The sequence below is a fragment of the Varanus komodoensis genome, unplaced genomic scaffold (genome assembly GCF_004798865.1).
Source record: "Varanus komodoensis strain SLA01 unplaced genomic scaffold, ASM479886v1 scaffold57, whole genome shotgun sequence".
NCBI lineage: Eukaryota > Metazoa > Chordata > Lepidosauria > Squamata > Varanidae > Varanus > Varanus komodoensis.
This window is the reverse complement of record NW_025336182.1, coordinates 3,890,916-3,903,581: the sequence shown is the minus strand read 5'-3', so window position 1 is coordinate 3,903,581 and position 12,666 is coordinate 3,890,916. Positions and strand designations below refer to the sequence as shown.

The window sequence follows — 12,666 nt, the reverse complement described above, 5'->3', positions numbered from 1 at the left end:
CCCTCCCCACAAGAAACAGCTCACATCTAGCAGTCCACATGCCCTTTGACTTTCAGCTGGTATGACAGTGAGAAGTGAAATTCTCATGCAACAATATGCTAGAATCCTGCCTTATTGTTCACAAGTAGTGTGCTGGCATGTCCTGTCCAATTATTCCTGTTTGGGTCTTCCCCACCGAGAAAACAATTTTCTCCGAGAGAACAGTAGCTGAGAAAAAAACTGCAATACACCTGAACTGGAACTTCTGGTCTATCTCTTCCCTAGCAAACCAGAATCTGATACCAAGATTTATACATTGTTTCCTATTCCCAACTTAGCAGCAACATGCCAGAACTCCTGGTATGGAGGTAATACTACCTTTCATGAGTACTTTCCAGTTATTTTAGCCCTTCTGCTACAGGGATGAGTCAAATGGGAGCAGTTCATCAGCATGAGACTGTATGCTGCCAATTAGCCAAGATCCTCCAGAATCCAGGCTCAGTGTTACATGTGAACACAGCCAGACAGCCCACAGAAACACAGGACGGGATTTTTCATCGTGTTCAAATAGAAAGATAATTGCAGTTGGCTTCACATATACACAAAACCACATGTTCTAATAGTTGAAAATGCTCACTGTGCTGGTTCACACAAAGAGTGCCCATCTGGTGGTTTTATGAAAAGCGCATAATAGTTTTATGAATCAGTGTGCTTTCATTCCACTGCTCAGGTACAATCTGAAAATGAGCTACAAATGATGTAAATTTGGTGCTTTTCCAAAAAAAGAAAAAGAAAAGGCAACATCACTTGGACACATCAATGCACTAATTGTGGTTCATTTTATTCTTTAGTGGTATCACTTATTACTGTCCTTAAAAACAAATGAACTTTTGTACATATAATATGTATAATTATGTGTACATACATAGCATTTATGTAAATTCTCTACCCTGAGGGTAGTTTAAAAAAGGGATTGGAACAATCCTTCTCATAAAACCAGATGGGTCTTTGATAGTAACTGCTGTTACTGTGAATTAATTACCAACTTAGCAGGAGACTCCTGTCCTATGACTTCCTTACACATAATCATACTTAAAAAGTATTTACTTGTGCATTTTGAAAAAGTTAAAATCCAGTTAAAGAAATCAGTATCTTGAAAATGGATGTAGTGATATATCAGGCTCTCACACAGGCCACAGAATACTTGTATCAGGTAAGGATGACATGGTATCACATACTGTCCATTGAAATGAAACTGACATTATACAGAGAATGTGTATCACCTACTACTTAAACAAACAAAACATTAAGAAAACAAAAAGGATCATTACCAGTGGCAGTTTTGTCAACCGAGTTGTAATCTTCAACTACCGAGTCTTCGATCACATCGCTGATTTTCTGCCATGGTTCCAGCTCCTCCTCCTCACATTCCATAAATAAGTCGGTGTCGGCCATTCTGGTGGAAAAGGACAGAAAATGTGAGTGCGTGTCTTCCTGGGTAAATGAAAGGTTGATGGAGAGCTGAAACGGTTGTCAAAGCATTCTTTCCATCAGGTCCTCTGTCCATGCTCAAGAAATTCCAGTTCTTTAGTTAGATTCTCAACACATTCTCGGGGAGCTTTCCCCAGTCTGATTCCCCTACAGGTATACTAGACTCTAACTCCTATCCTCATTGTCACCATAATCTGTGCTTGATGGGAATAATGGAACTTGTAGTCCTCCTCAAGAGCATTTTATCCTTGAGGAGGGCCTACAAATGATTTTACACAGAACAGAATAACACATTGACGGGGCACTACCCTCTGGACATGTAAACTCACTGGGAAGTGATTAGCATCTGCAAGGGTGTTATTACTGACCAGTCACATTGCTCAGTGGTTTGCGATGCCCTTCTTTATTTTTACTTTTTAAAAATCTAACTGCAGGTTGGCTGTGGTATACCAGGATAAGAATAGTTCAGTGACTTGTTCCCTTTTATAGAAAGTAGTACTGATATTATTCAAAGTCATAACTAAGTCAGTACATTTTTCCAAAGTTACATTCCTTCTTCCACAGTATCAGTAAGCTAATTTGTTTCTCACACTTTGCTGAATCTTGTCCTTTTCTTTGTTTATTTATTAATTATAATTACACCCTGCCTTTCTTCCCTGAAGGAACTCAAGGCAGTTTACAAAGTTCTCATCTCTATTTCATCCTCACAACAATTCTAAGGTAGGTTAGGCTGAAAGACAGTAGCTGGCCAAAGTCACTCCATGAACTTCTTGGCCAAATGGGAACTAGAACCTGACTCTCCCAATTTGAACTCCAACACTCTAACCAATAACACACTTACAAGTTCCTACTGCCGTCTTTAAAATACTCAATAACCATTTGTTTACTCTTTTAGCAGTCAACCGGCCAAAATCAAGGCCCAGCACTACATACATCAGGTCTTACCTTATATGACCCAAGTGGATCTTGTTGATCTTTCCCTTTTTAGACAACTGTCCAAGGTACTGGACACTTGTCCACTTCTGAATCCACTCATCTAATTTGTTTAAATGGGACTAATTTGGTCCTATCTAAACAAAAGTATGTATCCAACACTCATCCACACCAGAAAAATACAGGGTAAGACTGGTAGAAACCTGTTTGCCATTACCAATATTTCTACTATGGGAACTTTGATTATCTTCCCATAATCTTTAGAGGGTCTGAGAAGCACACAGGACCTACTGCTAAAGCAAGATGGTTGCTAAAATTCCAAACATCGATGATTCTATTTCTATGTTTCATAAAAATTATGGAGAACACATAATCATAAAACCCTCAGCACTGCCTACTGGTAGTGATATGCTGAGTAGTGATATGCTGCAGTCTGCTACTGAGAGCTATACCAAAAATCTGCAACCAGTCATGTCAGGCATCAAGGAATTTTATGAGGTGGGAGGTCTGTAGGCTGAGAAAAACAGTTAAAAATAACAATACGCAGATCATTTTGGACACATCCAAACACATGACTAAACTGTGAGCCTCAGTCATCAAAGGTTCAAACTCTTGCACACCAATTCAACTAAAAAATCCTCCTCTCTGCAGTTCTATTTCTTATTTTCCTCCTAAGCGTCCACTGTACACGTTTTTGGCATGTCAAGATGCAACTGGTCAGCCTCTTGGTTTAACTTGGAATCCTGTACCAAGCAGGAAGTTGGACCTGATGGCCCTCTTGCCTGTTTCCAACTCTACTATTCTATAATTCTAAGACTCCCCTACTTAGCCAAATGATTCAATCCCAGTGATAAATATTCTAACATTTAGTTTTCTGCCACATCACTGGCAGATGCTTCCTCACAAAAACAGACCCAGAATGTGCTAAATATATTACAGTAGTCTGTTTAAAACACACATACAGATCAGAACATATTGGAGGCCAGTACTTCCATTAAAACAGACCTTTGCGGGCATTTAAGAGCCAGCTGATTAATAGCATTGTGACAGTGCATATCTATACAGACCACTTCTTTTATGCAGCCAAACAGGCTTCACATTTTCCTTAAAACAAGAGAAGGAATAAGTCAGATGTTTTCAAGTTGAATGTTATGAAAAACTAAAGCAGAATATTGGGTACATCCACAACTGCCGTCTCCCCAGTTCAGTGCCCCCCAGATGGATAATGAGATCTGTAGTCTAACATAGCTGAAGGAAGCCAGGCTGGGGAATACTGTGCTATTTTTGGAATGGGAAAGCCCTCCATTCTTTCTCTACCCATTTATCAGCTTCAACAGAATCTTAAGGAAAGGTCTACGTCAAACTTCCCCAATCAGGTGTTCTCTTGATGTTCTGGACTTTAGTTTCCATCCACCTTAGTATGCCAATGGCCAGAAATGATGGGGATTGTTGACCAAACCATTTGCAAGATACCCACATAGGGAAAGCTGATTCTATGGTCGCACCCTGATTCCAGTGTGGCGTAGCGGTTAAGAGCACGGGACTGGGACTCAGGCGATCCGGGTTCGAGTCCCCGCTCAGCCATGGAGCCACCTGGGTGACTTTGGGCCAGTCACAGACTCTCAGCCCAACCTACCTCACAGGGTTGTTGTTGTGGGGATAAGATGGAGGAGGAGAATGATGTAAGCTGCCTTGAGCCCTTTGTAGGAAAAAGGCAGGATATAAATTGCAATAAAAATAAATAAATAAATAAATTCCATGTACAGCTGACGTGTGTGTGTGGGGGGGGGGGTATCCATGTAAGGACACCATTTCCCCTATCCCTGAATAAGGGATAAAGGAAAGGGCAGAAATCAATGTAGTCTAGGCGGTCATGTATGTATGTAAACAATTTTTAAGCACCCCAGCTCCTACTCTAGAAAAACACACTGCCCTCACAAGGCAACTTACAACGTTAGAAAAATATTAACTGACACCGTTAACCATGGCAAGGAACATGCCTGCCAGTTGTCCTAGGAAGCAGTTGAAAAATAATATGGATCTTTCTGAGCACAAATCTGGTGGTACAGACCTCCAAATTTTAGAGCATGCACACATATATTGTGTGACTCAGGTACCAGTCCTAGAACCTTTAAAACAAGGATCTATTAAAGTGGTACCTCTACCTGGGAGTATGCCAGCCTTGTACTACATCATCACCATCTGCACTTCTGTACCACCCCACAGTCCAAAGACTTTCTTAAACACTTCTTTGGCATCTTTAGGCAATCAGCAACTGCTTGCAGGAAAGTACAAGAAAGTAAGGTCACAGTGCATCCATTGCAGAAATAGGCTGCTACTTTCTATCCCCCCTCTGACAGCAGGAAAATAAATATAAATGCAGACTAATAACATTTTTTGAGCTTATTTACAGGGCTAGAGTAATCCCCATTCAGTTCAATGGGACTTCCAAGTAAACATGCAGAAGCGTGAACATTTGGGCCTGAGAGGAGCTGTCTCTAGAAAGATCCAAGGTAAAACAATTATATCTCACACATCTAAAATACCCCAAAGTGCACCAACAGAGGCTACATTATTATACCAAAGTATACCCATTTTTTGTTCATTTGGCCCATTATAATTTACTCTGACTGTTAAGGGGGAGTCCCAGGCAGAAAAAGACCTTGCCTGTCACCTTGATATCAGGGCCTTTACAGCCGAAAATGCTGCCAGGGATTGAATATGGCATCTTCTGCATGTAGAGAATTTATTCCAGCACTAAGCAATGCTCCCTCACCTCTTGTTTTCATTTTGCTTCCCATTCAGCAACATCAAAAACCATGACTACCAGCATTACTAAGTCATGAAAAAATAGCAAATGTAACCTGCTCGAAAAACATGAGAAAGTTCTCACTCACATGTAATAACATTTTTCTTCTCCAAAGTATGGCAGAAATTTTTAAAAAAGAAGAAAATGAGCATGACCCATGCTCTCCTGTTCTCTTGTCAAGTCATCTGATCCCAAACTCAGCTCACTCATTCAAGAGAAAGTTTGCTCGGAGGCAATTTCTCATTCCGCAGATTGTTATAGCAGTTGCATAGCTATTTAAAAGCCTGTTTAAAATTACAATGGAATTATAATAATTTTAACTGCATTTAACTTTTATTCTTCCCCTGTTTACTGCTCTGTTTTCTCTCCTGCATCTATTTTTAAAATTGCAATCCCCTTGTAAACCCTCTTGAGCAAAACTAACTGCATATTTTTCCTTTTTCTACCTGTTTTTCTCTTATCTCCTCTGTGCTGGATTTTAGACTGTTAGCCCTTCAGAGTATGCAGCTTAAGCTCAGCAGAGCATCATGCATGGCAGTGCTATGAACATGCAGGGCACAATCCTGTACATATTTAGACAGAAAGCAAGCCTACAACTCCCATCATACCCCACATTTTTTTCTGTCTAAACATGTGTAAGATTGCACCCTAATTAAGAAAGATCCAGGGTTTCTGTGGTGTCACCTCCCACAGAAACTCAATGCATTCAACAGGCGCTATTTAATTTAGGCCTCACAATACCCAGCTGGGATTGGCAAGGATTCAGACTTGATCGACAGAAACAGAAGCACAGGAAAAAATATGAAGGGACTTTGCTCCAACAGCAGCTTGGAGCAGCCAGCCAGCCAGACAGTCTGTCTAGGAAATCAGGCCTCTTCTTCCAAAACAGGAGAAATAGTGCCAATCTGCTTTTAAAATATTAAAGCCAGGATGATGAAAACAGATTTAGACTACATGAAACATACTAACTCATATATTTACTTTGTCACCTAACTGCTCTTCTGAGAGGTACTTTGGCCATAACCACACCGACAACTACTTTGGATTGTTTAAGCAAAAGCGACATACAGAGAAATAAAAGAAATATACTTAGATTAAATGTTGCAAGCTGATCTACAAGCAGTTGCTGAGATAATTCATTATAATAATCTCCAAACTTTTCAGATCTTTGACAGCGAGATGCAGCACAAGCTGACCTACTTTTTGTTTTGTTTTTCAACTGTACATCCATTGTTCTCCTTTTCTCCTCGCTTTTCTCTTTCCCCCAAAAGCTTTCTCCTCTTAAGAAAATCCAAGTGCAAAATGAACACAGAAAGAGTCTGTGTGGTGCAGTAGACCAGGAAATCCATATTCTAGTGGTCACTTGGCTTTGAAGCTCACTGGGTGACTTTGGACCAGTCACTGCCTCTCAGCTTAGCCTACCTCACAGGGCTGTTGTGAGGACAAAATGGAGATAAGGACCACCATGCAAGCTGCTTTGAGTTCCTTGCAAGAAGCAAACAATGACAGGATATAAATGCGATAATAAAATACAAAGAAAGGAGTAATTTCAGGAGTGTTACCTACTGCAGACTAAATTGATTCAGCTATGTGTTCTCATTAGTTGAAGACTGAAATAACTGAAATTCTAATCTAGAAGAACTCTCTCATGTTTTAAGAACTGCCAAAAATCCTGCAGCATCTTAAATAATACAATTGTAGCATAAACTAAGGTGGAACAGAGATAGGTGCTGCCAGATGTGACTAAGCGAGCCATAGACCATTGAATCTTACTGGCAAAATAGATGTGGAAGTCTTCAAAATGCCACAATGCTTGCTTTACCCTTCTAAGACAGTTGATGGAAGTCACTTTTAGCACAACAGAAGGACAGAAAGGGGTTGACTGAGGTTATCTGGGATCCTTCTAAGCCACGGGTGGGGAAATTCCCCAAGCCCTACACTCATCAGTGAAAAGACCACGAATGTCCAACAGTCCCGATGGCTACATGCAACCTCTGACACCAGAAGCGGTGTGCTTATGTACACCACTTACTAGGAAACAAGGGCTGAAGGGCACGATTATTCTGTCCTACTTGCAGGCGTCCCACAGCAACTGCCTGGCCATTGTGGGAACAAGATGCCACATTAGAGAGGTGGAGCTCCTGGGAGCATGGAAATCTTTTGGCAACCTGCAAAATTCAGGATGTACAGGCATCCTCCTTTTTGTCCACATCGACCATCAGCACAAAAAGCATGACACCTAATCTCCTTGCCTTTTTCAAGAACATGCTAACAAGGGCATGCTAGTCAGCTTAGATAACCAGAGGGATCTGAAAAGCCATCAGGCAATTTCCAGGCCAAGCCCTTGTCAAAGATCCAAGGCGTTTCTGAGGCAAAGGGGTTCCACAAAATCCCATCCCATACTGAAACAGGTGGGCCACCTGGCTTCCTGGCTCAGAAGCTCCAGTTCAGGGCTTGCAGCACTTCAGGAGAATTCAGGAATTACAATGGGATAAGCTGAATACAAATCAACAATATGTTGCTATGCTACAGAAGTCCAATTCCATTTTAGGTTGCGTTAACAGAAGACTGGATCCTAGATTCTGGAACAATGCAACTGCTCTTTTCGGAACTGGTAGCACATCTTCTGGAATACTATGTTCCCTTTGGGACCACACAGACAGAGAAAGACAGTGTTGGAAAAGTCACATGGTGGCAATGGGAAGGATAAACATTCCGAAAGACAATCTGAGAACTCTTTGAAGGAACTGAATGTGGTTAGTGCTAGATTAAAGGAAGATAAATAGCAGTCCCTACTCATCTTGTCAAATATGAGGGTAGACTTGAAATAATACTTGTTTCCCTTTAGGGTAGGGTAGGATGGTGCAATCCTACATTATTGGTGTGGGGGCACAGGAAAGGTCAGTCATAGTCTACAACTCACATCTTGCCTCATCCAGCATAGCTGGGGGTTGTGGGTCTTTTCTCTCTCTTTTCAGGACTGTACCATTAGATGGCTTAGATCAACCATCTAGCCCCTGCTACCCTCTGCAATCCTAGCCTCTGCGCTCCTCCTGCCCTCCACCGGAGGCCCACAACTCTCCAAGTTCAGATGGTTACAGGCAGCCACGTTGGATAGCACCTTGACTGACCTTGGGCTACTCAGCAGTTCTCAGCTGGTCTGCTTCACAGGTTTGTTACGTTGTGTGCTTGCCACCCTGAGTTTACTGGCGAAGAGAAGCATTGTACAAATGTAAGAAGTACAACTGAAGAAATTTGCCAAGGAATCTGAGCAGGTATCTTCCAAGGGAGGCAACAGTTCTACACTTTATGGCACAAGCGAAACAATGCATGCATACACCAGACTGGGGGCACTTAGGGGTCAGTGCAAAAGCCCCCACAAAGCCAAACCCAGTGCCAATTAGTTTAACTGCTAGGTTAGAGCCAGTCTACAAACCCAGCAATACTGATGATTGTAAGTAACATGGCAGAGTCATTTTGGGCTACAGCATCCTAGACTGTGGAGAGCATTCTTTCCCAGCTCAGTGATCTCCTGCACCTGTGCCCATAGCAATAGCGTGATATGCAGAAGTCGTAACATTCCTGATCGCCATGTCTCATTTTCTGAGAAGCAAACTGCTTTTAAAGTTCAGGAGCAAACTGAGCTAGGTTTCTCTAAAAAGAATAAAAAACAAGCAACTGCCGTATGTATGCACCAAACTAGCTCACAAGATGGAATGTGGTCTTCTAAGTGAATTCATTTTCTATGCATAGAGGCTTAAGAAAGTGTTCAAAACGCACTGAAGCAAACCAGCCAAAGTAGGAACTATTATGCAATTCCACTAAATACGTATTGATCATTCATTAAGCTCTTACAATGCTATGTTGGTGACTGAAAGTACAGCAGGAACAAGCGCCAGAGCAGCGAATGTATCACAACACAAGATTTCCAAGATTATAGTTCACTTCTTCATTAAAGGCTATCCCATAACAAATGTACCGGTCTTTAAGTTGCCACAAGATGCTTTGTTGTTTCTGCTGCAACAGATGGTGTGGCTTTCCCTCCGGAAAGGTCTAGAGCAGGCTTTCCCAACTTTGTGTCTTCCAGACACGTTTGGACTGTAGCACCCAGAATTCCTCGTCAATGGTCCTGCTGGATGGGAATTTTGGGTGTTGCAGTCCAAATGCCTCTGAAGGACACCACTTTGGCGAAGGCTGGTCTAGAGAAACAGGAATAAAACAGTGTAAAATATACTGTGTGCTAAAGGGCTCCAGGCACAGAGGGGAAGACATTCAGAGATGAGGGCGTAATATATGCACAGCTATTTTATCTAGTCATTTAAAGTGCAATCCTATGCATGCTGAGTCAGAAAAGAAGCCTACAACTCCCAGCATGCCCCAGCCAGGCTTTCCAGTTTCTACTAAAATCAGTGCTCAATGTGTCATTTTCTTGTGCACTTAGGTGACCAGCCTTCTGGGATATTTTTTCTAGACCTTAAACAAAGCATACCAACAAGGTCGCTAGTTCAAGGCACATCACTCCTGCTTTTGCTGATGTCCTTAAATCAAACCATTCTCTCTCAGCTTCAGAGCCCATCTATACTACAGGGTTATGAATGAGAAGCAACACAATCCCATGCATATTTATGCAGAAAAATGAGCTTACAATTCCCAGCGTGCTCCAGCCAGCTCTGCTGGCTGACACGTGGCCCAGCGTAGGCCTTTTTTTCTAAACACTTATAGGACTGCACCCTGAGTTGCTGGCAATGTATGAAAACAACGTATAGCGTTCTGAGCATTTGGGAGAATGTATTGTAGAAATATGATGTAGACGGATAGCATACAGCAAGAAGCATGAAGAGCTGGAAATGTGTGACTAGACATGGGTTTCCCACATATGCTTGCCATGTATGTCAAGGGCGCAACCAAGTCCATGCACAGAACATAGCATGAGAATAGGTCACAGAGTGGAAAGTTGAAGACACTAGGCTAAATGTGTTGGGACTAAAAGAAAGAATCACCTTCTGCTGCACTGTCCTGGGATGATGGGGGCTGTAGTCCAAGACACCTGGGGGTCTCCATGTTAGGTAACGCCACAGCATAGCATGTCAAACGCATGTTAATGGTAAATTTCTATTTAATATGGAATAAAAGGATACCCTTGAGGTGCTGCTGACTTGACAATCAAGTCTACTGGCAAACATTTCTTCCTGAATTCTGATATCCACAAGGGAAAAGGTGCCCCAGCCAGCACAATAAAACAAGACCTATCGCTGAAAGGCCAACATACTTATCCCCGATTTAAAATCTTCTCGGTGTATCTGGAAAGAGGGTGCATGACAGGGGCAACGCTTGCTTCCTCACCTTTTTTGTGCCCACAAGTAGAGGCAAAAGTCAAGCGGACCATCAGTGCCCAGCAATGATGTTTCCACGTTATTAACGCTTACACACTCAAGCACGCACATATTATACAAACAAGCCCCTCGTGTTTTAACGGAGGGGGAAGGGGAGAAAGAAAATAATCCCTCTGCCCAACATGGCCGCCCACCCAGTCCTGAGTTGCAGCTTAGAGGAGGGGGTTGCTTGAGGTACAGAAAACGCTGCTGCTTCCCCCAAAATCTAGGCAGGAGTCACGAAAGGGCCATTCTAATTTCGTGCGCCGTGCGAGGGCCGCGTCTCCTTCGCATCGCGGACGACAATCCCCGGAGGGGGGGAAAACGGGGGGGGGGGGGGGGGGGGGGGGGAACGGGCAGCGGGCGGAGGGAGCCGCAGGGCGCCGAGCCGCGTCACTCTTTTCCCCTCCTCCGTGTCCCGCCCCTCAGGACGAGCAGCAGCGGCCGAGTCCCGTATCCCTCCGCCGCGGTTCCTCTCACGGGAGGAAGGAGGGAAAGCGGCGACGAGGCCCCGGAGCGCCTGCCGGGCGCGAGGCCGCCGCCTAGCGAGAGGGGGAAGGCGTGCAGGCCGCGGAGGGAGGGCGAGAGGAGGAGAGCGCGCGCGGGCAGGCCCCGCCCCTTTCCTCCTCCTCTCCCTCCCCCTGGCTTCAGGCGCCCCCCAATCGGCGGCCTCCGTGCGCAGCTCGCGCCGCCCGCCGCCGTCGCCCTCCCCCTCCTCCTCGTCTCGGAGCGTCTCGCGCTCGCTTTGTGTGTGCGGCGCGCGCGCGCGGGCTCCCCTCTCGCTCCCCGCTTTCTCTCTCGCGCGCGCTCTGTCCCCTCGCTGAGGGGGGGGGCGAAAAGCAGAGGGGGTGAGAGGAGGAAGAGGAGGAGGAGGAAGGGGAAAAAGAAGACCCGGGCGGTTCGAACCGGTTCCCAACGGTCTCCAACCGCCACCTGCGTTCGACTGGCCGGCGCGCGCCGCCCCCAGGCGCACGCGCGGCCCCCACCTCGCTGGCTCGCTCGCGGCCCCCCCCCCCCCCCAAACCGACGGGCTGTCTCTGCTGCGTCCGCCTCTCCCCTACATAACGGAATGGCGCCAACTCACCTTTCAGTCTGGCCGCGGCCGCCGCTGCTGTGGCTACCTTCGCCGCCGCCGCCGCCGCCGCCGCCTCCTCAGCCTCCCAGGCTTGGCTCGTCCACCCTCTTAAAGTGACACACACCCCTTCCAGCACCTCGGGGAAGGCCGACGCGAGGGACGGGAGGCTCGCATGAGCTTCCCCTCCTCCCGCGCGCGCGCTCCTCGCAAGACTTAATTATTATTATTTTTTTTAAAGGGTTGCGGGTGGATATACACAGAAGCAACAACACACACAAAAAGGGGTCCTGGCTGGCGGAGGGATACGGTGACGTCATTTCCTTCGTCCCGCCACAGCGCCTCTGGATTGGTGGGCGGGCGTGACGTCACCCGCAGGCCGGCACACCCTAACCCAACCTGGGGAAGTTTGTCTGAGGCATGAATGATTTGGGGTGATTTATTCGGATTTTTAGGATTGTGTCCCTCCCAAGTTTTGGGGGGCGCCCTTGGGTGGGGTCGGTGGGCTTCCTGCAGCCTCGCCACCTGCGTGGTGGGAAGCAGCCTCTTCCCACAGAGGACACAAGCCATGGAACAACAGGTGGAAGGCTGGCTTGAGGTTGGCCATGCTGGTGGGGCACTGGAGCGTGTGCCTGGGGACCTGGCCAAGTGCCTTCCCAGTGATCTCAATTAACTCCCGCGCTTTTCCGTTTCCCACAGCCATGGGAGCCCTGAGCCTTCATGCAAGTCCAGCTCCACTTCCGCTCAAGACGCACGGCTGTTCAAGGAGACAGAAAAATGAAAGGCTATTCAAGGAGACAGAAAAATGGAAGAAGGCAGCGTCGCCAAGCTTTGGACAGGACCGCTGCTCAGATGAAGCCCATTGACAAGAACGATTTTGCCGTTTGAGCTTTGAGAAACAAGTTTCAATGTGCATTGGAAAAATACATTACACTGACACGCCCCCGAGGTTGCACTAACTTGTGAGCTCCATGGTTCTGAATATTTTGTTGGAGGTGGTACTTTTTTCA

General features: G+C 45.4%; 1 protein-coding gene across 7 annotated transcripts in view; it reads right to left on the bottom strand.

The window, feature by feature from the left end:
- The window catches only part of POGZ (pogo transposable element derived with ZNF domain), a 35,140-nt gene extending 23,212 nt beyond the window's left edge, over positions 1-11,928 (bottom strand). The window contains exons 1-2 of one of the 7 annotated variants that reach the window (XM_044449108.1): positions 11,669-11,928; positions 1,311-1,435 (exon numbers count right to left, since the gene is read on the bottom strand). In XM_044449108.1, the coding sequence (XP_044305043.1) occupies positions 1,311-1,434 (124 nt within the window). In that variant the 5' untranslated portion in view covers position 1,435; positions 11,669-11,928. Of the gene's footprint in view, positions 1-1,310; positions 1,436-8,343; positions 8,363-10,481; positions 10,501-10,555; positions 10,812-11,668 lie in introns of those variants that run through there. The other 6 variants (XM_044449107.1, XM_044449112.1, XM_044449111.1 and 3 more) reach the window with 6 other exon arrangements.
- Between the last annotated feature and the right edge of the window lie 738 nt (positions 11,929-12,666).